The 25,842-nt window shown below is 50.8% G+C and overlaps 1 protein-coding gene across 3 annotated transcripts; it reads left to right on the top strand.

Annotated features, from left to right (window-relative positions):
- The first annotated feature begins 216 nt into the window (after positions 1 to 216).
- On the top strand, positions 217 to 25,183 carry P2ry6 (pyrimidinergic receptor P2Y6). Of its 3 annotated transcripts, XM_036198448.1 has the most exons (4): positions 217 to 318; positions 14,916 to 15,070; positions 22,915 to 23,127; positions 23,606 to 25,183. In XM_036198448.1, the coding sequence occupies exon 4, from the start codon at positions 23,640 to 23,642 to the stop codon at positions 24,624 to 24,626; it is 987 nt and encodes a 328-aa protein (XP_036054341.1). In that variant the 5' UTR covers positions 217 to 318; positions 14,916 to 15,070; positions 22,915 to 23,127; positions 23,606 to 23,639; the 3' UTR covers positions 24,627 to 25,183. The 3 variants fall into 3 exon arrangements, with proteins under 3 accessions (XP_036054341.1, XP_036054349.1, XP_036054356.1); XM_036198456.1 differs by lacking the exon at positions 14,916 to 15,070; XM_036198463.1 differs by lacking the exons at positions 217 to 318; positions 14,916 to 15,070 and adding an exon at positions 19,182 to 19,210.
- The last annotated feature ends 659 nt before the right edge of the window (positions 25,184 to 25,842 follow it).

Genomic DNA, 25,842 nt, shown 5'->3' with positions numbered 1-25,842 from the left:
CCCGCCGTCCTCCAGCAACCGTCCGGCTAAACCGATGGTACCCATTGCTTCTTGGATGAGGACGCAGAGATGAGGGTGACGGCCTCCTAGCTGGGCAGTGGCCGAGTCAGCCTTGTGCCAGACACTTGAGCAAGACGAGCTCTAGATCAAATCCTGGCCCTGCCATTCAGAGCTCTGTGAGACAGTCTCACTTCCCTCCCAGCAACATCGGTTCCCTCATCTGCCACTCCCAGGCTCTTAAACTCCGTGGCACAGGAACTGCCCGGGCAGGGGCTGCTCCCGGAGTCTGGCTTATCCCCAGGAGGTTGCTGAGTCGAGGTGAGTTTTCCAGGTGAGGGTGCTTCCTCAGGGGCTTGCCACCCCTGCACACCACTGCAGTCCTGGGCTGGGTGCAGCCGGCTGAGCAGGTGTGGGTGGGTGTGGCCCTCCTTCCTTCTTCCTTTTCTCTTACCTAGTACTGCCCAGAACTAGGCTGCACACAGGACTGGGGTGGAGGAGATGGGGACGGGGGACCTGGCTGTGCCTTGGGTGGGGCCGTGGAATATGATTTAGACAGGATTTGGAGTTGCCCAGGTCTGAGTTTGAGTTCTGAATGTCATAAGACATTCTTCCTTTCTGGGCCTGGACTTCTTACTTGGGCAATTTTCTAACTCTGTGAATTCTAGTAGCTGAGTATTTAAAAACTGTTCTGTGCTGGATGGTGTAGCATACACCTTTAATTCCAGCAGAGGCAGACGATCTCTGTGAGTTCAAGACCAGCCTTTTCCGCTTAGTGCATCTCTTGTGAGTCCCAGGCCAGTAAGACCCTGTCTCAAAAACAAACAAACATAAAACTGAAAACCTGTTCTTTGTCAAATGCTAGAGAGTACAGAGGGTCCCTGGGGAGGGTCTGGGTGGGGTTCTCAGAGCTCCTCAGGCGCCTTGGCAGGAACAAGCAGAAAGGATGCCAAGATACAGTGGAGCCTGAAGTTGACCGCACTGGGAAAACTGGTCCCTGAGTCCAGGCATGACTTGTTAAGGGGAAGAGGACAGTGAATAGACAGATGTACCTGGGACACAGGGCTAAACCTTTCTCGGACTTTCTGTTGACATTTTACTCTGCTGATCCTGACCCAGGGAAGGCAGACAGAGGTCCTGGATTCTGTAATGGCCTCCTGAAGGCCCATGGAATCCACACAACTTAGAGACTATTCTCCATCCCTCAGCATCCAATGAAATGAAAAATGAAGGGGCCTTTGCCAGCTATGAAGAGCTCACTTTCTGCTTTTTGAGATCGTTGTACCTTGTTGTGCAGGCTAGCTTTGAACCTGATTCAGCCTTCCCAGTGCTGGGATCACAGGCAGGTACCAAGTCCTGTGCCTTCAGTGGTACATCTGCTCATGTGTGCAAGGTAAAGGTGTGAGTGTGCAGCTTGTGAGCATGTGTGTTTTGAGTGTGCCTGGACACACTCTCCAGGTCTGCCAGTGGGAGTTTCTCTACACTCCTGAGACTCCATCTGGCTAGGGCTGAGGTTCAGCTTGTAGCAAAGCATGCTCGAAGCCCTGGGCTTTATCTTCAGCATTACATGACACTGAGTGAACATCTGAGGTCCCATGACTCAGGATGTAGAAACACAAGGGTCAGATGTTCAAAGTTATCCTCAGCTGTGTAAGGAGTTCAAAACTAGCCTGGAGAAATGAGAGCCTGTACTTTTTTTTTTTCTTTTCTGGTATTTCCTTACTATTTGTTAGTTTACTAGGAAGGGGGCGGGGCCATAGACTAGAAACTAACACTACCTATTGTCTCTAACTTGTCCCCTTGTCTCATTCTGAGACTGGTCCTCCAGACTCCATCTGGAGCTCCCTGCAGGATTGTCTGCAGGGCTGGGAAATCTGCCTGGCTCCTCTGTGAGGCCCACCAGCCACTGCCTTCCCTCTGAGGCTCAGAGCTGGCTGGTGCCTCAACTGTCCCATTGAATCTTTGTGACATCCAGTGTCTTCTGGAGGTGCTACAGTTATCCCATTTTACCCACAAGGAGATAGAGGTCTGTGGGGGAAAATGCCTTTCTCAGGATTTGGGGATCTAGCCTGCTAACAGGAATACTGAATTTCAACTCATAACTCTGAAATTTAGTTCTTCGTAGTGGCAGCCTAGCGAGAGTCGGCTGTTTGGCTGAGAAAATAACTGAGCAAGAGAGCAAATTAACTCCTTTGACACAAAGCTGAAAGTGTGGGGCTGGGGAGGTGGCTCAGTGGTTAAAGCATCTGCCATGCAAGTGTGAGGATGGGAGTTTGGATCTCCAGTAAGTGAAGTAGCCCAGCTGTGATTCCAGAGCCCAGAGGGTTAAAGCTGGCCAGCCAGAGTAGCTGTACTGACGAGGTCTGGGCTCGGTGGAGCCCATCTCAGTGAACAGGTGGAGAGCAATCGAGGAAGGTTTCAGATGCCAAACCTCAGGCTTCTGCACACTTGTGCAACACACACCCATGTGTCCACATACATGTGAACATGCTTACACATATATCATACACATAGACACATGATAAAATTAGAAAGTACCTGTTAGTTTACTGACCACCCAAGAAATGGAAAGTGTCTCTCATGAAGTGCGTGCAGCCAGGATGAGCTGGGGTTCTAGGAAACTGAAGCGTCCTTTCTGACTTACGCAGAATGGCCATGGGTGTAGATCCAGTCTGGGCTCCATGGTGAAGTCAAGACCAGCCTAGACTACGGAGTGAGTCCTTGTCTCAAAAACAAAGCAAAGAAAATTACCTAGATGAATAAATGAATAAAGCTGGGAATAGAGGAACACACCTGTAATCCCAGCCCTTGGGAGGTGGAGGCAGGAAGGTCAGGAGTTCAAGTCCACCCTATTTGCAGAGTTCCAGGCCAGATGGAATGAGACCTTGCTCAGACCTAGTGCTCTGAGCTGAGTTTTCTTGTGTCTCTGGAAGGGGAATGAGTTGGTAGAGCCGGTGACAGGCTTCCATTTGGGCAGAGGACCTGGGGCCACTCACAACTCTTATGAAGCTGAGTCCTTAGGGCTGGCTGCATGTCATGCCCCCTCAGCCCCCCTGTCCCTGGGCCATTTCCCCATCTGTCTCTGAAGTAGGTTTCTATTTCAGTCTGAGTGGACCTGGCACTGTGCCAGACACATGTTGGTCTGTGGATATGGCACAGACTGTATCAGGGGCCTTTGTACCCAGCCATGTGCTAAATACCAGAGGCCAAGAACCAAGAGATCCACTGTCCCCTTAAGAACTCATAGGCGCCAGGTGGAGGTGGCGCACGCCTTTAATCCCAGTACTCAAGAGGCAGAGGCAGGCGGATCTCTGTGAGTTGGAGGCCAGCCTGGTCTACAAAGCGAGTTCCAGGAAAGGCACAAAGCTACAAAGAGAAACCCTGTCTCGAAAAAAACAAACAAAAAAAGAACACATAGGCTGGGAACAAGCCCAGGAGCAAGAAGTCTGCAGCGGAGACTGGTGTGCTTGCTTAGTGGGTAAAGACACTTCCTGCAGATCCTAACAGCCTGAGTCCAATCCCTGGGACCCAGGAGGAGTGACGGCAGAAAGATAATCAGCTCCTGAAACTTGTCTTCTGACTTACACACACACATTCACACATACACCTACATATACACATACACACACACACATATGCACACACATGCACACGTATACACCACACACATATGTGCATACACACACATACAACACACACATTCATACACACACACCATGCACACACACACTACACACAAACGCATGCTCATGCATAAATAATAAAAAAATATAATTCACAACAACAACAAAGTCAGTAGCAGTTGGAGCTGAACCAGGCATCCCACTGGTTTCCATGGCCTGGGATAGGGTGGGACTTCTCTGTGACACTGAAAGAGGCTCTTAATCCAGAGTGAGGGAAACACTGTCTCTGTCACCCCAGAGAAATAGGAACAGGTGTTCCAATGAATCCTGGGGTCCTGAGTGCCTTGTGCCTTCTAGCAAAGGGAGGCAGAGATGCTAAGGGGCATCTGGGTCCAGGGGAAAGAAAACAAACTTAGAAACAGCTGGGTAGGAATCTAGCATCTGCCAGCCATGTGATTCTCATGCACATTATTACACCCCTTAGAACCTTACTTTCTTCGTCTGTAAATGCGATCACAGGGCCTACCTGACTAGCTCCTAGGGCAGGTAAAATGAGAGCGTGTATATAACATGGTTTGTAGGTCCTTAGGAAGGGCACCCTGGAGGAGAATTTTCTCTAGGCAGAGCTGAAATTTGAGGCTAAACACAAGACTCATAAGACATCAAAACCTAGGGCGGGAGAGTTGCTGCTCTCACAGAGAACCCAGGCCTGGTTCTCAGCACTCACATCGTGGATCACAAACATCTGTGATTCTAGTTCTAGGGTACCTGACACCCACTTTTGACCTCCGAGGACATCAGGTAGGGATGGGTGCACGTACATACATACAGGCAAAGTACTTATACACATAAAACAAAAATAAACAAAACTTTAACATGTCAGAACCTACCCAACATTCACCAATTCTTGACATGGTGCAGAGTCTCTCATTGACAGCCTTGTCAGGATCCCCACCACATGACAGAGGTGACGATGTCTCCAAGAGGGAGAGGAGAGATGTGGAGAAGCTAATCCCTCTTGTGAAATATTCCAATAGTAAAGCAGGTAAAAATTATGCTAGAAACATGCCCTAGCCCAAGCCTCCTGGCTGAACTGGGAATCTCCCCTTCTGACTCCCAGGTTTATGGTGAGATCCACTGAGGTCTCCACCCCAGCTTTATTAGAGACCTATCTGAGCTAAAGTTCTAACTCATGGTTCATAAGCAGGGAAACAGGCGCTCAGTGTCAAACTTAAAGCCAGGGAACTTGTAGAAGCAGAGGGAGGATTCAAACCCAGGACTCTCCCATGCCAAACAATGTGAGGCCTCAGGACAGAAACACATACAATAAAAATGGCAAACATACACAAAAGAGCATTTAGAGAGACACAAGTGAAAACCACATACACCACCCAGCAGGGTGACTATGAGGAAAAAGACAAACAACTGGAAATGTCAGCAGGGCTGGGAATGGAGTTCCGTTGGTAGATGTACTCCTAGCATGCAGGGAACCTGGGTCCAAACCACAGCATACGATACAGGGCATAGTGGTGCACGCCTGGAATTCCAGCACTTGGGCGGAAGAAGCAGGGCGATCGGAAGTTCTAGGTCATCTTTGGCTACATAGTGAGTTCAAGGCCAGCCTGGGCTACACAAGGCCATGTCTCAGAGAGAAAACAAACCTTTCAGCAGAGATGGGAATTAGAATTCTCATAAACTGCTGGTAAGAACATAAAACTGGACAGTTCTTAGGAATGCAATTCAACAGTTCCTCAAAAATTAAACCTAAAATTATCATATGAAGCAGTGGTTCCACTTCTAGGTATATACCCAAGAAAAGTGAAAGTGTCTCAGCAGACTGGGCGTGGTGGCAACTTTCCAGAGTCCCCCTGAAACACAGGGACAAGCACAAGCTCAAGGATGGCCTGAGGTACACTTGTGAGACGCTGTCTCTAAACAAGAAAGAGGGATCCAGTGCTATCCTGTTTCCTCGGGCACCTGCATGCACACACACACACACACACACACACACACACACACACACACATTTTTGCAACCTTTAGGATAGAGAAACGGCTCAGGGGTTAAGAGCACTGGTTGTTCTAAGGACTCCGTTCAATTCCCTGCACCCACATGATGATTCACAGCCACCTATAACTCCAGTTCCAGGATCTGGTGCACTTTTCTGGCTTCTGCAGGCACTGCACACAAGTAGTAGACATATATGCAGGCAAACACTCACACACATAAAATAATAAAACAAATTTTAAGCCAGCGGTGATAGTACACATCTTTAATCCCAGTACTGGGGAGGCAGAGGAAAGGGGATCTTTGAGTTTGAGGCCAGCCTGGCCTATAGAGAGAGTTCCAGAAAAGCCAGGACTACACAGAGAAACCTTGTCTTGAAAAACCAAAATAAATAAATAAATTTTTAACTTCTTTTGGCTTTTTGAGACAGGATTTCTCTGTGTAACCCTGGATGTCCTAGAACTTTCTCTGTAGACCAGGCTGGCCTCAAACTCAGAGAGACCCACCTGTCTCTGCCTTCCCAGTGCTGGGATTAAAGGAATGCACCACCAAACCAAGCCAATTTTTTTAAAAGATTTATTTATTTATTATGTATACAGAAGAGGGCGCTATATCTCATTACAGATGGTTGTGAGCCACCATGTGGTTGCTGGGAATTGAACTCAGAACCTATGGAAGAGCAGTCAGTGCTCTTAACCTCTGAGCCATCTCTCCATCCCCTTCCAAGCCAATTTTTAAACTTTTTTTTTTTTTCAAGACAAAGTTTCTCTGTGTAACAGCTCTGGATGTCTTGGAACTCATTCTGTAGACCAGGCTATTCTTGAACTCACAGAGATCTGCCTGCCTCTGCCTCCCAAGAGCTGGGATTAAAGGCGTGCACCACCACTTCCCGGCTTTAATTTTTAAACTCTTATACACAAATACTTATAAGAGCACTATTCATAATTGCCAAAAGTAGAAATAACCTAAATGTCCACAAATTTATCAATGAATAAACAAAATTTAGCATGTCTAAATGATGGATTATTTCACAATGAAATTGAAAGTCTGATTTATGTTACTATATGAGTGAGCCTTAAAGACACTGTGTTACATGAATAAACTAGAGACAAAAAAGCACATGTATGACTTCAATGACATGAAATCTCCAGAAACAATACATCCATAAACACAAAACAGAGCTTACTTGTCTGGAGGGTGGAGGCGGGGAGGAACAGGGGATAACTGCTATGGGACACAGGGTTTCTTTTAGGGCAGTGGTTCTTAACCTTCCTAATGCTGCGACCCTTTAATACAGTTCCTCATGTTGTGGTGACCCCCCCCACCATAAAATTATTTCATTGCTACTTCATAACTGTGATTTGCTACTGTTATGAATCATAATGTAAATATATCTGATATGCAGGACATCTGATTTGGTCCTGACCCACAGGTTGAGAACTACTGTTTTAGGGTTAATGGAGATTTCATCCACGGTCCCTTGGCCTGTCTGGTGTTGAGCATCAGGGCAGGAATGCTTGGTAGAGCAGAGAGAGAGAAGAGGTGGGGTCCCCAGTGTTCCCTCCAAAGGCATCCCCTCTCCCTGTGACCTGCTTTCTCCAACTAGACCTCATCTCAGCAAGTTTTTGCTATTTCCCACTAGTGCCGTCAACTAGGGACCAAGCCTTCAAACTATGAACATTTAAGATCCAAACCGTAACACAGCAGGCTGAGACTGGCATTGACTATACAGCAGAGAAGGGTTTTCCTGGCAACTGACGTGAAAAGGGAGAAGCGGCCTCCAAGAGGAGGACCATGGTGGATCCTTAGAGAAGCTAACCTTTCGGAGTCCCAAAGCTTGAGTTGGGCCAGTGCATCATAAAAACAGATTCCCTATGCCCCTCACCCCACCCAAGGTTCAAATGCAAAGAGAATCAAGAACCCAGAAGAGCCTATATTTTTTACCACATGTGTTACCATGCTCGCTTGCTCCAGTTTCATGGATGCTGGCCAAAGACAGAAAGCTGGTAGTTATGCAACTTTGCTCCTCACAGCACCAGGGATGAGCAGACGATCAGCCCTTGGACCAGACCAAGGCAAAGGCGGCCAAATAATGCCTGTGCATATAGTGGGCTGGGGGAACAAGAAAGGAATGTGGAGCTTAGGCATCGTGTCTTCTGTGATGGGCAGTCAACATGTTTGAACTTTGTCTCAGAGGAAGACATCTTTTCTGTACCAGACAGTCGGCAAAACTGATGCTGTCATTGTTTTCCAACATTGTTTGCTCAAAGACAGCCTCCTTTGCTCATGAGCTCTGCCAAGCTCTGCTGAACCAATGGAGGGAAGGCTGTCCCCAGAGCATGGATGTGCTGGTCGGGGCTGGCGTCCTTTCGTCCCTTTGTCTGTCTGTTTGTTGTTGTGAATTTGTTTAAAACCACACAACAAAACGTATGTCATATTTTTTTGTTTGTTTCTGTTTTGTTTTGAGACAGGGACTCACAGAGTAGGCTCAGCTTGCTAAAATTTGCTACACAGATCAGGTTAGCCTTGAACTTGCAGTAATCCTCCAGTGACTGCCTGGCTCTGAGAGTACAGGCCCAGGACACCACATTCAGTTTAACCTCGTTTAAATTTAAAAAAAAAAAATTAGATTCTATTATTTTGTTTTATGCATGTGAGTATTTTGCTTACATGTATGTAAATGCATCACATGTGTGCCTGAGATCAGAAGAAGGCATCAGATCCCCTGGAACTGGAATCATGGAAGGTTGTGAGCTACCATGTGGTTGCTGGGGAACTGAACCCAGGTCCTCTTCAAGAGCAGCCAGTGCTCTTACAGCTGGGCCATCTCTCCAGCCCATTTAACCCTCGAGAGCATACAAGTAAGTCACACTCAGCACATACACAGTTGTGCAGGAATTGCCAACAACCATCCCCAGAACCTTATCAACCAAACAGTACACAAAAGCCGAGCTCTGCCACAAGCCTGAGGCCAGCCTCAGCCACACAGGGAGACCCGGTCTCAAGCACAAAATACTCTGTACCGAGGAAGCCATGGCTCCCCGCTTCCCTACCGTCCCTGCACCACTGCTCTGCCTCTGGATTTGGGGACTCCTAAGGTCTTCCTGTCAGTACAAGTGTCCATTGTTTTACTTGGCACAGTATGTTCAAGGTTCATCCACATTACAGCTCATTATCAGAACTTCCTCTTTAAGGCTTTGGTTGGAATTGCTAGATAATCTGCTAATCCTGAGGTGTGTGTTTATTTATTCTAAGAAACTTCCGTACCATTTTTTTTTTTTTTACAATGGCCATGCCATTTTACATTTGTGCCAGTAATGTGGAGAATTAGGATTTCTCCATTCTCTATCTCTTCACCAACCCTTAATATTTTCTAGTTTGTGGTTTGGGCTTTAAATAATCATTTATTTATTTATCTATCGTGTGTGTGTGTGTGTGTGTGTGTGTGTGTGTGTGTGTGTGTGTGTGTGTACACTGGTGGATGGGTAGGTGGGTGGAGGTGATCATGTACCACAGCACACACGACCTTGTGGGGGTCGGTTCTCTCCTTCTACCCTGTCTGTTTTGGAGACAGACTGTCTTGTTTCTGCTGCTGCGCTGCATAGAAGTGACCTTCCAGCCATTCTCCTGTCTCTACTTCCTGTCTGACATAGAAGTGCCAGGCCACAGATGCATGCCACCAAATCTGTCTTCCTATATGCATTCAAGGAACAAGCACTTTCCTCACTGATCCATCTCCCTGTGCCCATGCCCACTTCAGTAATAGTCGTTGTAATGGGCACCACTCGGCTTTAGGAGGCTGAGCACCCTTTCAGTACTTATTAACAATTTGCATATTTTCTTTGGAGAAATGTCTATTCAAGTCCTTCACTAAATTTGGATTTTTGTTTTTGTTTTGTTCTTTTGGGGTGTGTGTGTGTGTGTGTGTGTGTGTGTGTGTGTGTGTGTGTGTGTGGTTTGTTTTCGTGTTTGAGACAAGGTCTCTCTATGTACCCCTGGATGGCCTGGTACTCATTCTACAGACCAAGCTAGCCTTGAACTTGTGTTAAATCCTAACTAGAAATGATTTTCAAATACCGTCTCTCATTTTTCAGAGCTTTCTACTCTGATAATAATGTCCCTTTTTATGCAAAGATTTTTAGTTTTGATGAAGTCAAATGAATCCATTTTATTTGGTGTCAGTGTGGCAAGGGTTGGTTAATCACAGATATCCAATCCACTTCATTGCAAATGTATCCAATGTCTTTCTTGGACGAGAAAAAGTTCATCAGTTCATGTAAAAGAAGGTCTGGGTCTGACCCAGCAATCACATCACATTCTCTTTTTCCATTCTTTCTCTGACCTTCCACTGGATTCCTACACACTCACTTAAGTTCTTCCCAGAAGCACCAAGCTGTCACAGTCATCCCAGCTGATAACGTAGGAGAAAAGAAAGAAAACCTTCCGTGCTGGGCACATAAAAACTCTTGAGGCACAGGCTAACTGATTACCTCCAAAGCAGTAACTGACGAGTTTGGAAGGATGCTCAGACTGGTCAGCTCTGGGTCAGGTGGAGTAAGATTACTACTGAAGGGGATTTAGCTCAGTGGTAGAGCGCTTGCCTAGCAATCGCAAGGCCCTGGGTTCAGTCCTCAGCCCTGGGGTGGTGGGGCGGGGGAGAACATGCAAGATTATTACTCAATAGGAAGAGCCACTGGGCAGGCAGACATTCCTCCCCAGAAGGTGCATAAGAAGCTGAAGGGCATCCCAGGTTGGTCAGGGGGATCCGCTTCAGAGGACAACCCTTATGTTGGACTTCCCATGGATACAGGGAGATTCCTTCTAGTTGGTTCTGAAGACTCCCTGGAGGATGCAGCTCCTCTGGAGATCTGTAATTGATAAAGGGTAAGCCCAGGGCTGCTTTCTCCGCCATCCCAGACCCTCTTTAGCACAGCTGTGTGCTGTAGTGATGTGGCCTCTGAGTTCATAGCCAGTTGCCATTCCTCTGTCTGTACTGCCTTGGGCTAACCTCTCTGTCTTGCTTTCTTGTTCCGAGGAGATAATGTCCAGTTCTATCTCACAGGGTCGTTATGAGGCTCGAATGGGCACACAAAAGCTCCAATCATCTGTCTCATGGTCGTCACTAGTCTCTGCCTTTTCTACCCATAGTTTCCAGTACACTGGCATCTCCTGCTTTGCTCGCCACCTTCAAGGGCCTCACCCGGCCTCTGCCCCCTCTGTTCACACTGCCTGAGATGCCCATGATCTCCTGATTCGCTCGGATCTTTATTTGACGCTTGCTCCTTGGTCAGGCTTCCCTGTCTGCAGAATCCCTTCATGCTTACGTCTCCTGAAGGACCCAGACACTGATGTCTGCTTAGAATTATGGGAAGTGTCCCTGTCCACACTGAGCTCCTGAGGGCAGGACCTGGTTGTCCCAGCAATGCATTTTTTTTTCCCCTAGTGGGAGCCTGCCAGCTACCACAATGAGAAGAGAGCAGGCTAGGGACGGAAACAGTGCTGGCCAGGGAGCAAAGGAGAGCACAGCAGGCCCCAGGAAACGGGCAGATCGGGGTTGGGGAGGTTGCGTGAGAGAGGCAGGGTGGGTCGGTGCTAAGAAGAGAAGTCAGCAGGCCTGGGTTCTGCGGAACTCGACTCTGGGAAGCTAGTGAGGACAAGGAAGACCTGAGGAGGTCTGGATTTTGCTGAGCCAGGTCTGCTGGTTTGTAGAAAGAGGATGAGCTGACAAATGGAAACACAGAGGAGGAGCAGAGCTTGGGAGCTGGAACAGCCTCAACTCTCCCAACAAGGAAAAGGCAACCGACAGGCTCCAGTCTGCTAGCATCTTCTTGAGAGGATAGAAGGATGTTTTTTTTTTTTTTTTTTTTTTTAACAGTGTCTCATGTAAACCAGGCTGGCCTCAGTCTCACTGTGTAGCTGAGGACGATACTGAACTCTGGATCTTCCTGGGTCTACCTCTCAAGTGTTAGGGTTACAGATGTGCACCACCACGCACAGCTTATACAGTGCTAGGTACTGAACCCAGGGCTTCATGAATGCTAGACAAATACTTTACCAACTGAGCTAAATAGTAACTATCCTCCTCATACCATTCCATAGATTCTTTCAAACCCTTCCCCAACCTGCATAGGGTCCGGATCAAGCAAAGACTAGATATTCGGGAACTTGGTCAAGTTTGCAGGCTCCAAGACCAGAGCACGTATCCCCACCCCGAGGGCTGGGAGATGCAGAACCAGAACACCGCAGGGCTGAATACTGTTGATGAGACGTCCCACTCCAACTGGCTGGGTGTGACCCTGGGTTCTACCACCCAAGAAGAAACCAGACCAGGTCCACAGCACTCTGGAACAGATGGCACATGGTTCCTTCCTGTTTTGCCCTGTTCGGCCTAGCATTGCAGAGACACAGCCCATCATGGGAGCCAAGCTGGATGCCAGAGCCAGGCAGGGGCCAGAGCCTGCTACCATTTGAGTTCTGTCCTGTCTAGCTGAATGTCTTTGGGGTTCATGAGTCTGCTGCCCTGACACCCACCCCAGCAAGCAGATGGCCATGCTGTCCTCGAACCAAATGCCTGGCTTCCCTTGGACTCAGTTTCCTGTCCTGCAAAAGTGGGTGCTATGAGAACTCATGAATCCTAAGGGCATCCCTCTGCTGTCATAGACAGAAGACCCACATGGGCCTGAAGGGGGACCAAGTCCTGGAATCTTCCAAGTTCCCAGAAACCTGAGCCAGTACCTTGTTTTTCTGGGAGCGGGGAGCCAGACCAAAGCAGTGGGAGTGGGGATGGGCCTCAAGGTGCTAAGGTACCTACAGGTGGACTGAGGAGCTCCCGGAGGGTGCCACTGAGTCACCTAGTCCCAGAGGCCCTGCTGCCTCCTTTCTTCCTTCCTTTCTTAAGACAGGGTTTCCCTGTGTAGCCTTACTTAGTTGTCCTGGAGCTCACTCTGTAGACCAGGCTGGCCTTGAACTCACAGAGATCCGCCTGCCTCTGCCTCGAGAGTGCTGGGACTACAGGCATGCGCCACCGTGCCCACCCGGCCTAGCTGCCTCTTTCTAAAGTTCCCATTTCCCTCCTACAGGGTCCAGGCAGGGGCCAGGCCCTCTCCTGGAAGCAGTGGGAGGAGTGCTTCTCCCCCCCCCCCCCCCCCCCCCCCCCCCAGCCCCACATTTGCTTAAGTGGTGCTGGGATATGTCAAGACACAGTCACCTGCAGCCTCTGAGCCCCTCAGCCCTCCAGGCTTGCCAGATCATTTTGGAGGTTTCTTTATGAGCTCCTCAGTCTCATCTCATCGACCTCATCTAGGGGACGGGGTGCCTGCTGTTCCTCCTCACTGTACCCTGTGCTTGGCCACAGGGGTGTGAGAAGTGGGTGCAGACAGGAAGTGGAAGGCTCGCCCACAAGTATGACTATGAGGGAGGAAGAGGCACAGCTGGAGAGACATATGAGGTCAATGGAGAATTTTAACTGAAAGGGAAGTTCTGGCTGGGGGTAAGGAATCAGCATAGCAGGGAGCTAAGGCGCGGAAGGGTAGGAGGAGGCATGGCCCTGCTGGACTGCGGGGGATGAGGAAAGAAAGGAGAAGATGGTTCGTTAGGTGGCAGGAAGTTGAAGCTGGTCCATTTGAGGTCTGCTGGGATTGAAGATGTAGAAGTGAGAAAAGAGATAAAGAAGGCCTAGAAGACAGAGGAGTGAGCTCAGGCCAGATCAAGCAAAAGGTTGAAGAGCCAGCATGGGGGCGGAGACAGCGGGACCCAAGTCATGTGCTTAGCGAGGTGTGAGGACGAACCAGCCTGATGGTGCCATGCTTGAGGGACACCAACTCACTAGCTCTGTACACGTAGGCCTGGGTCCTGGAGTGGGGTGCAGGTGGCATAGAGAGGCCAGAATGCTACTGTGCCAGAGGCTGGCTCAGAGGCCCCACATAGAAGTGGTGATTATGTAAAGCTAGAAGCTGGGACTGCTGGTTAAGTACACAGAAGCCAGTCTGGGTGCCTGGAAGAGATTCAGATTAGAGTGGAGAAACCTAGAGATGGCAGAGGACAGGGCAGAGAACCGAGGCAGGCCAGGCAACCTCTTCCCCATTTCAGCTGGGACTCTTCAAATCCCAAACTGCTCATAAAGCCAGACAGAAACAGCTGCAGGAGTAGCCTGTGCATACACTTCGTCTCTGCTGCTCCCGATCCCCCAAACCACACGCTCTAAGTCGAATGGCTCGCTGCACAAAGTTCAAGCCAAGTTCCCTGCGCCCCCGGCAGATTTCTGCTCCTCAGGTACTTGAGCCACTCTCGGAATTCAGTCCTCCCAAAAAAACTTACTGCGCACCTACTGTATGCCAGGCACTGTCCCAGGACACAAAGGAAAGGTGAAAACCCGGTGATACATCCCGGTGGAGAGGGCAAATCAACAAATAAGTAGAAAGTTGTTCAAAGATGGTGCGTGCAAGCCACGCACAGTAATGCACACCTGGAATCCAAGCGCGTGAAAAGCTGAGGCAGCAGGATCACCATGAGTTCCAGGTCAGCCTGGGCTACAGAGTAAGACCCTGCCTTAAAACAGGAACAAAATGGGCCTGGTGAATAGCTCAGTCAGCAAGCCCTGGGTCCATCCTCAGATTGCATAAGCTAGGTGTGGTGGTTCACACCTGGGAGGTGGAGGCAGGATGAGAAGTTCAGGGTCATCTTCAGCTACATAGTGAGTCTGAGGTTAGCCTGGGCTACAAGAGTCCCTGCCCAAAAAAAAAAAAAAAAAAAAAAAAAGAATGAATGAATTAAAGGAAGAGAGAGAGAAAGAAAAAGGGATGTGGAGGGGAGGGAGTTGCTGAGATGGCTCAGCAGGTCATGAAGCTAGCCCTCAAGCCTGACCTAAGGTCAATCTCCTGGACATGCACACTAGGAGGAGAGCGCCGAGTTATTCTTTGACCTCTAACACTTATATCATGACTCTCTCTAGCCACATGTGTGCACACATGTAACTAGATATTAAAAAGCATACATATAAGTAAATAAATAAATGTAATAAAAAAATCTAAAGGTGCTGAGGAGAAAAATGCAACAGATGGAGGCACTCCCACACACAGGTAGCAGGTGGTGATTTTAGCTAGGGTAACAGAGGAAGACCTCCCATGGAGGATGTCATTTGAGTGACACTTGAGGGAAGAGAGGTCTGGGTTCTTCATGCATATCATACATGCCCATGGCAGAAGCTGCCTGTCACCGTCCCCCCCACACACACATACACACTTCACAGGGTGTCACCCTCACTTTGATACCCTTCTATGTCCTTCCCAGGCCAACCTCAGACACCTACAAAACCCTCTCCCACCTACGTGGGTGGGCCCCAGGCCAACAGGTTCACAGCGGAGGTTGATTGCTGTTTGATGGAAGGAGATGTCCCGACCTCTCTGGTGCTGGCACTCCAAGTATGCCCCACACTTGGCTACAAGGTTTGTCTTGAAGTTTTACTGTCACGTGGTGCATGGTCCAGGTTTCCCTGGGTCTGTATGTGAGCTCAGGAATCCGGTGGTGGGAATGAAGAGCAGTTGATAAATGGTCTTGGCATAATCTCCACAGGGTGTTTTGGGTCCCAGGCTGCCCTGGGGTAGAACCAGTAACTAAGTAGCCTTTCCCGGGGTCTGATGTGACCATGCACATCTCCCAGTGAGCTTTCTCAACACAGCCTATGGCAGCCCGGCAGAGGAGTAAGCTCCCTGTCAAGGGGAGTATGCAAACAGGAGCCAGACAAGCCACTGGGGAGGCTTCAGGGGTCTCTTTTTTTTTTTTTTTTTTCCTGAGAAAGGGTTTCTCTGTAGCTTTGGAGCCTGTCCTGGACTAGCTCTGTAAACCAGGCTGGCCTTGAACTCACAGAGATCCACCTGCCTCTGCTTCTCGAGTGCTGGGATTACAGGCATGCGCCACTACCGCCCGGCCAGGGGTCTCCTCTTGAGGGAGAAGAAGGGCTCTCAGTCAGATGATCTTAAGGCCTATCTGGTTCAGCAGGTCCAGAAACCAGAGTCCTGCCACTGATCCCTGGCTCTAGGGTCAGAGAATGTCTTATCTCTGTCAGATGGGCTCAGGCCTCAGGAGATGCTAAGGATGTTTAGAGAGGGACCTCACTTCTCATGAGAAGTGGGGGGTCCTCTGAGGCTCCCTCTGGTCCAGCCTTACACAGAGAATTGTACACGGAGCCAGATACCTTCGATCCTCAGTGTCTTCACCCACAAAAACACTCAGACAATGTGGGTGAACAGTCCTTCCTAAGTTTGGGGCTGGGGAATCATGCAGGCTTAGAGGTACAATTCCTGTGGCCATTCCCCTAGCCTCCAACAAATACATCAGTCAAGATCACTCAGTGGGCCGGGCAGTGGTGGCGCACGCCTTTAATCCCAGCACTCAGGAGGCAGAGCCAGGTGGATCTCTGTGAGTTCGAGGCCAGCCTGGTCTACCAAGTGAGTTCCAGGAAAGGCACAAAGCTACACAGAGAAACCCTGTCTCGAAACAAAAAAAAAAAAAAAAAAAAAAAAAAAAAAAAGATCACTCAGTGGGTAAAGGTAATTGCCACCAAGCAACCTGAGCTCAATCTCCAGGTCCCACATGGTGGAAGGAGGAAACTGATGCACATAAATTGTCCTCTGACCTCTACACACACACACACACACACACACACACACACACACACACACACACACACACAGTAATTGATTGAACCCAATAGCACCAAGGATAGAGCTCTGTGGCTTAGCTTCATGGACAGGATTCATTCATCCAACCTTTCCCAGGGTTTCCAGGGAACTGGAGACCCAAAAGCAAAGCCAATCTTGTCTCCAGTGTCTCACATAGTTGGAGGGGGGAGGGAGTAAGTGTGTCTGATCCAGGCCCCATGGGCCCTGACTCTTAACCTCTATTGTCCTAACCTATTCCTGGGAAGCGGTGCCATGAGGGGCCTATTGTGTGCACTGGCAAACTCCTAACCACTTTGGCTTCAGGTTTCTGATAGGGAAATGTCACTTCTCTTCCCAGAACAGACGTTATCATTACTCAAATCTGCATTCAGCTCCCAACTGGCCACTGACTCACTGTCTAAGCCTAGTCATCACTGTGACAAAATCTGAGAGACAATCATTTAAGGATTTCTTTTGGTTCATGATTCCCAAGCTTGCCATCTCTTGGCTCAGAGCTGTGGGCCTGCAGCAATGGCGGAAGACACAGGGAAGGGCATGGTGCAACAAGGCCGCCGCTTCCCTGGTGGCAGCCAGCAGGTTGAGAGTGGGAGGGCGAAGAGGAGGAGGAGAACAAGATGCGTGCTTTAAAATCTCACCCTCTTGACCCACTCTCTCCAACCGGACCCTACCTTCTCATATCCCATCCAACGGGAACTGTGCAAGAGCTAATTCATAGAGAAGGTCAACGGCTGGGGACAAAGCTTTTAACATATCAGCTTTGTAGGGAGACACCACATCCAAACAATAGCCACCCAGACTCCTTATCTGCAAAGTGGGACCAGTAAAGCCCATCTCATGTAAGAGCCTGGTACCAGAGCCCTTAACCCAGTTCCACTAAGCAGCCACGAAGTCAGCAGTGAGTGTCAGGGGAGATGGCGCTCAAGGGTGTAAAGTGACCTCCCTAGGACACACAGGCAGCCCAGATGAGTTCCACTGTCCCACCAGGAGCTACTGAGATGGGAGTGGTCACTCTGAGAACCTCGCTGGCTGCCATCGTGTCCACCAGACAGTTTTGTGTCCCCACCTGCCCTCCTGTTCTAGTTTACCAGGCAGAGATGATGGGATCCTGGACCAAGACTGTGTGAGGGGAGGGGGAGGCCCTACTGCAGATCAGAGCGACAGGCAAGATGGTGATTTAAAGCTATATATTTAAAGCAGAGCAGTGGTGATGCACGCCTTTAATCCCAGCACTCAGGAGGCAGAGGCAGGGGGAGCTCTGTGAGTTTGAGACCAGCTTGGTCTACAGAGTGAGTTCCAGGACAATCATGGCTGTTATACAGAGAAAACTTGTCCAGAAATACACACACACACACACACACACACACACACACACACACATACACACAATTTAACTTATGTGTATGTGTGTGCATATGTGCACATGAGTATGGGTGCCTACGGAGATCAGAGGCATCAGATTCCCTGGAGTCGAGTCCTAGGCAGTTGTAAGCACCTGATCTGGAGGCTGGGAACCAAACTTTGGTCCTCTGTAAGAACAGTATAAGCTCTTAACCACTGAGCCGTCTCTCCAGCCCTTCTTTTCTTGTTTCTCCTTTCCCTTCTTCCTTCCTTTCTCCCCCCACCCTTTTTGAGATAAACTCTCATGTATGCCAGGCTGACTTTGAACTCACATAGCTGAGGATGACCTTAAAAAACTTTGGGTCTTCCTGCTTCCATCTCCCCATGCCTGGGCTATGCGACACTATGGACTGGACCCAGGGTTTTATGAACTTTAAGGAAGAACTAACAGCTACATCCCCAGCTCTTCTTTCTAATTTGCTATGTAGCTGAGGATGACCTTGAACTCCCAATGCCCCTGACTCTACCTCAAGTGTAAGGATTACAGGCCTGCACCACCATGCCTGGCTTTGGATGGTTGATATCAAGGGACAGAAATCCAGGTCTAGTGGACTGAGGCAAAGTAAGAATTTATCAGTGTGTACCACTACAGTCCAGTGGGAGGCTAAAGCCTCAGGCACAGCTGGATCCAGAAGTTCCATGGTGTTCTCAGGGGCTCCTGTGCTCCTGTCCTTACACTGCCACCCTTGGGTTTTGACAAGCAATCCCCTCCCTCGTGGTTTTACCTCCAGGACCTAGGACCATGCCTGGCACACAGTCTCACGCCTCCCAGCTTTGCAAGCTCTACAGAAACTCTTCTCCTTCTCAACCATTCATCAAAACTCCCGCCTGGACTTCCAGATGCCCAGTGTGGGAGTCCCACCACTCCTGAGGTGGTCACACATTCCTCTCACGCGGGCAGGTCACTCTCCCACATCCTCCAGGCTCTGAAATGAGGGCTCCTCCAGATCCACCTGCATGGCAGGTCAAGTGCTAGGCCTGAGCCATCTCTCTTCCATCACCAACCGAAGCCTGGTTACTGGAGGATGGACGGGTCTGTGGCACTCGTGGACTGCAGCCAACTGCAGTTCTTACAGCTGAGCAGCAGGCACTCACTGGGTACTGAAGTCACCGGGTCCACAGAGAGAGGAAGGGATGGGAGAGCCTGGGGCCCAGGCACAGAGCAGGGTGCCTCCCACACCAGCTCCAGGGCCAGGCTTTATTGGAAGTGCTGGGTGGAGGCAGTGGTCCCAGAAAGAGGGCTATGGACCAAAGGAAGCAAAGGAAGGGGGCCCAGTCCCAGGCTGCAGCTGCTTCTTCATGCTCAAAATGGAGCTTTCAGTTCCACTTGGTCCCTGATGAGCAGAGGGGGAAAGGGAAGTAAAAGAGAGAAGAGAAAGCAGAGCCAGGGTTTACCAGCTATAGCCTGGTGGGATCTGAACTGTCCTAATGGGGATTCTGTCCCCCGTTCACCATCCTCCAGCTGCCGGGGACAGGCATCAGGAACCGGCCTCAGGCTGGCTGGAGGTAGGCACCAAGGGCGCACTCAGGCTGGATGCCACACAGAGTCGGGGCTGGGTGGTGCCTGGAGAGGGCATAATGTCTCTGTAAGGAAGGGAACATGCTACCATAAGTTTCTCAGACTCAGAGAGGGTAAATAGCTGGCCCTAAGCCACACAGCAGGCTGATGGTGGGTCTCAGCCTGACTCAGAAGAAGGAAGCCAAGTCTTGACCCCACCATCCTGTACCTCTGCTGCTAAATTCACGGGGCCGGGGGACAGCAAGGGGGTTTCCCAACAGGGAGGCAGTCGAAGCTTGGAAGCCTGTCACAGGTCCAGCAGCAGCAGGGTATTGCTGGTAGGTGGTGACTCAAGCTTCCAGCTCCCACCCACCCCTGTCCCACAGGTTTCCTCATCCCTCTAGATGTGGAGGGTCAGTCAAAGGGTATCCTGAGACCTCAGGATCTAAGTAGCACCAAGAGCACCGAGTCAGTTCTTCCTGGTGCTGGCATTCAGTCGATGCTGCTGTATGCAGAACTGTCCTTGTGGTTGTGGTCTGGACTAAGAAAAGGAAGCAGGTAGAGGTTGTCCCTTGGTGGGGTGAGGAGCTGCAGTGTTTTTGCTGGTGGTCTACCCAGGTGCCTGGGGTAGAGATGGGCGGAAGACACCCGGCATCAGGGCGATACTCCTGGCCAGACACTCAAACGGCTGCCGTGAGCCACATTGAGAGGGTGAGGATCAGACAGAGGCCTGAGCTTGTTGGGGTGTATAAACAGGAGGAAACCTGAGGAGAGCCAGAGGAACCGGGCTAGGGACATGTCCTGGGCTTACTCAGTGCCAACCTGACCGGAGGTCCCGTGGCAACAGCCTTGTCCTCGTCAGCTGTCCACTAGCGCCATCTCATGGCTGAAGGCTCTCATTGCAAGGATGACTCCAGTGCCTGGAGGAGCCACAACCATTTTGAGGTGTGACCCAAGCCTTGCCCCAGGGCCAGCACCCCATCTTCCTCAGGCCTTCAAAGTGGCCTCAACCCTGGCTGGCCCTGGGTCACAGGAGACAGTCCTGGGAACACCACAAGAAGCTAGCTACTGGGAAGAAGGACAGATCACGGAGCCTGCTGGATCTCCTGGCACACACACAACTAAACTGTAGGTGTCCAATTTGTACACAGCTGGCCAAGAGTTTACCTGCAGCTCTATCATGATCTCACTTGGTTCAAAGTGTTGGCTCCCCCTTGGTTCCATAGTCCTGTGAAGTGGGCTTGGGGTAAGCTAGTGCCCGGATGGCCTCTACATTCTAGAAGCTTTTCTACAAGTGACCGGGTAAGAAGTCCTGTCTATGGTATTCCGACATGCAGGTGGCAACTCTGACATTCTAGCCAGCAGCTGAGAGAGGCAGATGGGCGTGGGAGCAGAGCAGGATGTAAGCCCTGCCTCCACTTACCACTTGACATGCATTCCCTGCACTGCCCTACCCCCACCCACTTGCCTCAGCGGCTCCCCACCAGAGCCCACCTTCAGGTCACCCTCTCTGAATGCTGCCTCCACCCTGAAGGACAGTCACAAGTCACCTCTCACCCTCCAGTTGTTCCCATAGTTCCAGAACCTCATTTCTGTGCCCATCACCACACCCACTCTCATGAGCCTGGGTCTGTGTGTAGAAGGGACTGTGACTGCTACAGGGAATGTGGGGGGAGCTGATGGCCATCTCAAGAGAGGCGCTGACAGGAATGTCAGTAGACGACCTACCAAGTGAGTGGAGAATGGAGGATGGGTACAGGAATGCAGGATCGGAGACGTGAATGGATTCCTGGTGACCCAGGTGTGGCAGCTAAGGGAAGGACTAGGAACTGTCAAAACCCATCTGCCCATTTAACAGATGGGAACACTGAGGGAGAGCTGGGTAGAAGGCATCTGCTGGGTCTGTAGGGCTGGGTCTGCTCCCCCCCCCCCAATCCCTCTTTCTGTCCCCTTGTCCCCTCCTCCCACAGCTGGAGAGTTCTGGGAAGGATGCCTTTTGTTTGGCTCTGTGTTCCTCCAGGCTGTTTCCGCCAGGCTAAGGTGTGGGGGGTGGCAGGGAGGTGCCCCCCCCCAGGGCTATTTCAGTCAGAGCCAGCAGGGTCAGGAAGCAGAGGAAGCTGTCCAAAGTCACTTCAGAGATGCTACAGCGTGGCTGAGGACAGGAGCGTGGGCAGTCCCGTGTCTGAGGGTCCTTTGCCCCAACACACTTGGTACCATTGCCCTAAGATGGTGATGAGATGCTGCATGTGAGTATCTCTGTCTTGAGGAAACGGGCCAGTGAGGGGTGGGACAGGGGTGGTTGGACACCTTGGCAAGCTGGGTGGCGCCTGCTCAGCTGGGGACTCAAGGGAGGGATGGCATGGGCTCATGAGCTTGGGGTGCCTAGGTTATGGCTCACAGAGGTGGCCTAGGAGCGCATCTGGGAAAAGATCGCAAAGATGGACAGGCCAGAGAGGATGCTGGGTCTCAGCTGCACTGGCCGCTGGGCACAGTGGGATGCGTGGGGAACAGCAAGACTGAGGGGAGTGTGGAGGGACTTGGGGACCCTCCGCCAAAGCCAGACGAACACCGGGGGAGGGTCTGTGCTTCCTGAGGGCGGAGGAACCTCTTCAAAGGTTCCTCCTGCAGGCAGCGGAGCTGGAGTCCAGAAAAAAGCTGGGATTTGAGCTAGTCTAGGACTGAGGTTCTGAGACGACAGATAGGACAGCCAGCACCAGCTGCTGTTCACGTTGGGGGCAAGGGATCGCTCCCGCTGGTCACCACGGCAGGAGTGAACACTCGGCTCCCTTGGCCCTCAGAGACAGAACGGAGCCTCATCCGGGGAGTGGATGATGCCCGAGGTCCGCTCAAAGGCCTTTCCTGAAGCTCTTGCTCCTTCCAAGGAGACAGAAAGACCAGTCTCCCCAGAGGCTGGAGAAACAAGAGGCCACTACAGTTTCCTCCACGTGTGGGGAAAGCTCTCTCTGGGGGTGTGTTCAGAGAGCCACAGGTCCTCCTAAGGAAGGACAGGGACGCAGCCCCTTCCACCCATGCCTGTCCCACCCTGTCCCCACTTGGGGTGTCCTTCCTCCTACTAATGAACACCCCTCCCACCCCCCACTTCCCCCCCCCCCCACCCCCCCGTCAGCCACCAGGATCTTCATTCTCTTGGGAAAGCTTTTTATTTACTTATGAACATTAACATCGTTTCCATTTCTGACGCTTGGCCAGCCTGGCTTCTGATTGGTTCCACCTCTGTGACTCCCGGCCAGCCTGGATCCTGATTGGTTCCCCCTTGAGAACTGGAGTTTCACTCTGACCACCAGGGACCACCTCTGGCTCTTTTTTTTCTTTTGTGGTTTATTTTTATACTTTTTTGTGTGTTTTGCCTGTTTGTATGTCTGTGTGAGGGTGTCAGATCCCCTGGAACTGGAGTTACAGGCAGTTGTGAGCTGCCATGTGGATGCTGGGAATTGAACCTGGGTCCTCTAGAAGAGCGGCCAGTGCTCTTAACCACTGAGCCATCTACACGTGTGCATGTTCGTGTGTGTGCAAATACCACAGAGGCCCTGGATCCTTTGAAGTGGGTTACAGCGAGTTGTGATCCTCCTGATTTGGGTACTAGAGCAGTAGTGAATGACCCGAACTGCTCTAGCCTCCCCCAGCCCCACCCGCTAAGGTCAACTGGGAGGAAGTTTCCCCGCAGCACCTGAGCACCTCTCCTGGTTTACAGATAAGCTGAGACTGAGAAGGATGGCTTTGAAGGTGGAATTCAGGCTGAGGACGCTGGCGTTTCCCTCCGGGAGCTCTGGGTGCGTGCACTGTCCACAGGGGTAAACTAAGAGGCACCAAAGCTCTCTATCCTGGACCCAATCTGCCTTGAAGACTCGGAGGAACACCAGACCTGGTACTTCCTCCTAAAAGGTCTTCGATCTGCATGAGACAGGTACATACCAGTACCACCTCCCTACCCCCTAGGGAGCTCCACAGAAGTCCTGGGTGTGCTTCTAACCTAAAGACAATGTTCCCTTATTCCTCCGATAGGGAGAGTGAGGAGGTAAATCCCCACCCCAAGATCATGTGGGCAGGAAGCAACACAGCTGTGATTTGAACCCATGCCCATCATCTCCCCCCCCCCCCACCGAAGAGACTACTGACTAGAGAGTTGTGAGGGATGAATAGATCACTAGGAAAAGCTGAGAGGAAATCAATACTAGAGAAATAAACCGGCTTTGATTTCCCTCACGCTTGTGCTTTATTGGAGCACACATTTCCATTATATGAGATCTGTATGGATCTTTTTGGGGCGATGAGCCTTAAGAAGCGACAAAGTTAAGGACTTACTTGTTCAGATAGTTCAAGGCAAAGGGCCCACGGGGTCGCCAGTGAGCATGCCACTGATAGGATGTGTATTGCTTCCCCAGCTTCTCCAAGCATAGGAAAAGCAGCTGGGCAGTTATGGAGCGGGACAATGGCACCATCCATGCGCCTGGCTTGCCGCCCACCACGTGTGTCTACCGTGAGGATTTCAAGCGGCTGCTGCTACCCCCGGTATACTCAGTGGTGCTGGCGGTCGGCCTGCCACTGAACATCTGTGTCATCGCCCAGATCTGCTCATCCCGCCGGGCTCTGACGCGTTCAGCTGTGTACACCCTGAACCTGGCACTGGCAGACCTGATGTATGCCTGCTCCCTGCCCCTACTTATCTATAACTACGCCAGAGGGGACCACTGGCCCTTCGGAGACCTGGCCTGCCGCCTCGTGCGCTTCCTCTTCTATGCCAACCTACACGGTAGCATCCTGTTCCTCACCTGCATTAGCTTCCAGCGCTACCTCGGTATCTGCCATCCCCTGGCCCCCTGGCACAAGCGCGGGGGTCGCCGCGCTGCCTGGGTGGTGTGTGGAGCTGTATGGCTGGCTGTCACAGCTCAGTGCTTGCCCACAGCCGTCTTTGCTGCCACAGGCATCCAGCGCAACCGCACTGTCTGCTATGACCTGAGCCCACCCATCCTTTCCACCCGCTACCTGCCCTATGGCATGGCTCTCACGGTCGTGGGCTTCTTGCTGCCCTTCACAGCCTTACTGGCCTGCTACTGTCGCATGGCCCGCCGCCTGTGCCGTCGGGATGGCCCAGCAGGACCTGTGGCCCAAGAGCGGCGCAGCAAGGCAGCCCGTATGGCTATGGTGGTGGCAGCTGTCTTCGCCATCAGCTTCCTGCCTTTCCACATCACTAAGACAGCTTACTTGGCTGTGCGGTCCACGCCTGGTGTCTCTTGCCCTGTACTGGAGACCTTCGCAGCGGCCTACAAAGGCACTCGGCCCTTCGCCAGTGCCAACAGTGTTCTGGACCCCATCCTCTTTTATTTCACACAGCAGAAGTTCCGGAGGCAGCCCCATGAGCTGCTGCAGAAGCTCACAGCCAAGTGGCAGAGGCAGAGAGTCTGAGGCCCCAGGGCAGACCCCGAGGCACTGGCAGCTGCATATTTACCATTGGGACCATAGTGCCAGGAGCTTTCCCCACAACCCCAAACCATACAGAGAGTAAAACTTGGTTCAACAGGCCTGGGTCTGGCCCTCAAGAAGTTCTACGTCAACCACAAAGCTAAGACACGGATGTCTCGGGGGCTGGTCAATTCACACTCGTTATCCCAGAACTCAGGATGCTGTCACAGGAGGGTAACAAGCTCCAGGCCAGCCTGGTCTACATGGTAAAGCCCTGTCTCGGACAATCAAGAGTTGGGGCTACATCTCAGTAGCACATAACTAGCGTGTGCTAGCCCTTGGGCTTAATCCCTAACACTGCAAAATCCAGCAAAGGTCTTCTCCCCAACCTTTCTTGTTTACAAGGTGGAGGGGACTGCTGGTGCATGATTATAAACATGAAGGCAAGGTCTTGATCCCTGGGACCCACTTCTTACAAGGAGGGAGAAGCTGGGAGAAGATGGTGTTCCCATCCATTGGGCAAAACTTTTGCATAAGAGAGATAAATAAATGTGATTTTGTGGGTCTTGTTGTTTTGCTTTTGTTTGTTTCTAGGCCATGTCCCCAGCCCCAGCCAAAATGAACCCTTTAGTCAGATTTCGTCACCCCCTAGGTAAAGGCAGGCAGTGGTTTAATTGGGATAGGGGTCAAGATGTAGGCTGGAACCTGAAGGAAACTAAGAACCACTGATGGGTTGGAAATACCCAGGAGGCATCTTAAAGATGGCTGATGACCTGGGAGGGTCAGCCCCAGTGTGACTTGAGGCTGGGAGGAGTACATACATGTCATAAAACAGAAAACCCAGATTACCCAAAACCACAGCAGGAATACTCCATCCTGGCTTTCATAGTGCCTCCGAATGTTTAATCCTTACACACTTTTGCCATAAGCACCTTTGTCCATGAGTTCCAAAGCCATACAAAAGTTCATCGATACTGCCAATCCCTGACTATCCGTTAAGACGATGGATCAATACACATGCTTCTAGAATTAATTATACCAACATGCAGCACTTAAGCCTTAGCAGCATAATATTAAGGAACAAGACGTCTCTCCAAAGTATAAAGAACTAAAGCAGGGCATGATGGCTTACAATATGTGGGAGGCCAGCTCAGGCCCCACAGATAGTTGAAGGTGGGCCTGGATGATGACACTTTGTTTCTTTGCATATATATATATA

This window comes from Onychomys torridus, chromosome 1 (genome assembly GCF_903995425.1).
Source record: "Onychomys torridus chromosome 1, mOncTor1.1, whole genome shotgun sequence".
Classification (NCBI taxonomy): domain Eukaryota; kingdom Metazoa; phylum Chordata; class Mammalia; order Rodentia; family Cricetidae; genus Onychomys; species Onychomys torridus.
Note: the sequence above shows the minus strand (reverse complement) of the source record. Positions and strands in the feature narration are given on the sequence as shown.

Coding starts and splice junctions, on each gene's coding strand:
- P2ry6 (XM_036198456.1), top strand. CDS start 23,640: ATGGAGCGGGACAATGGCACCATCCATGCGCCTGGCTTGCCGCCCACC.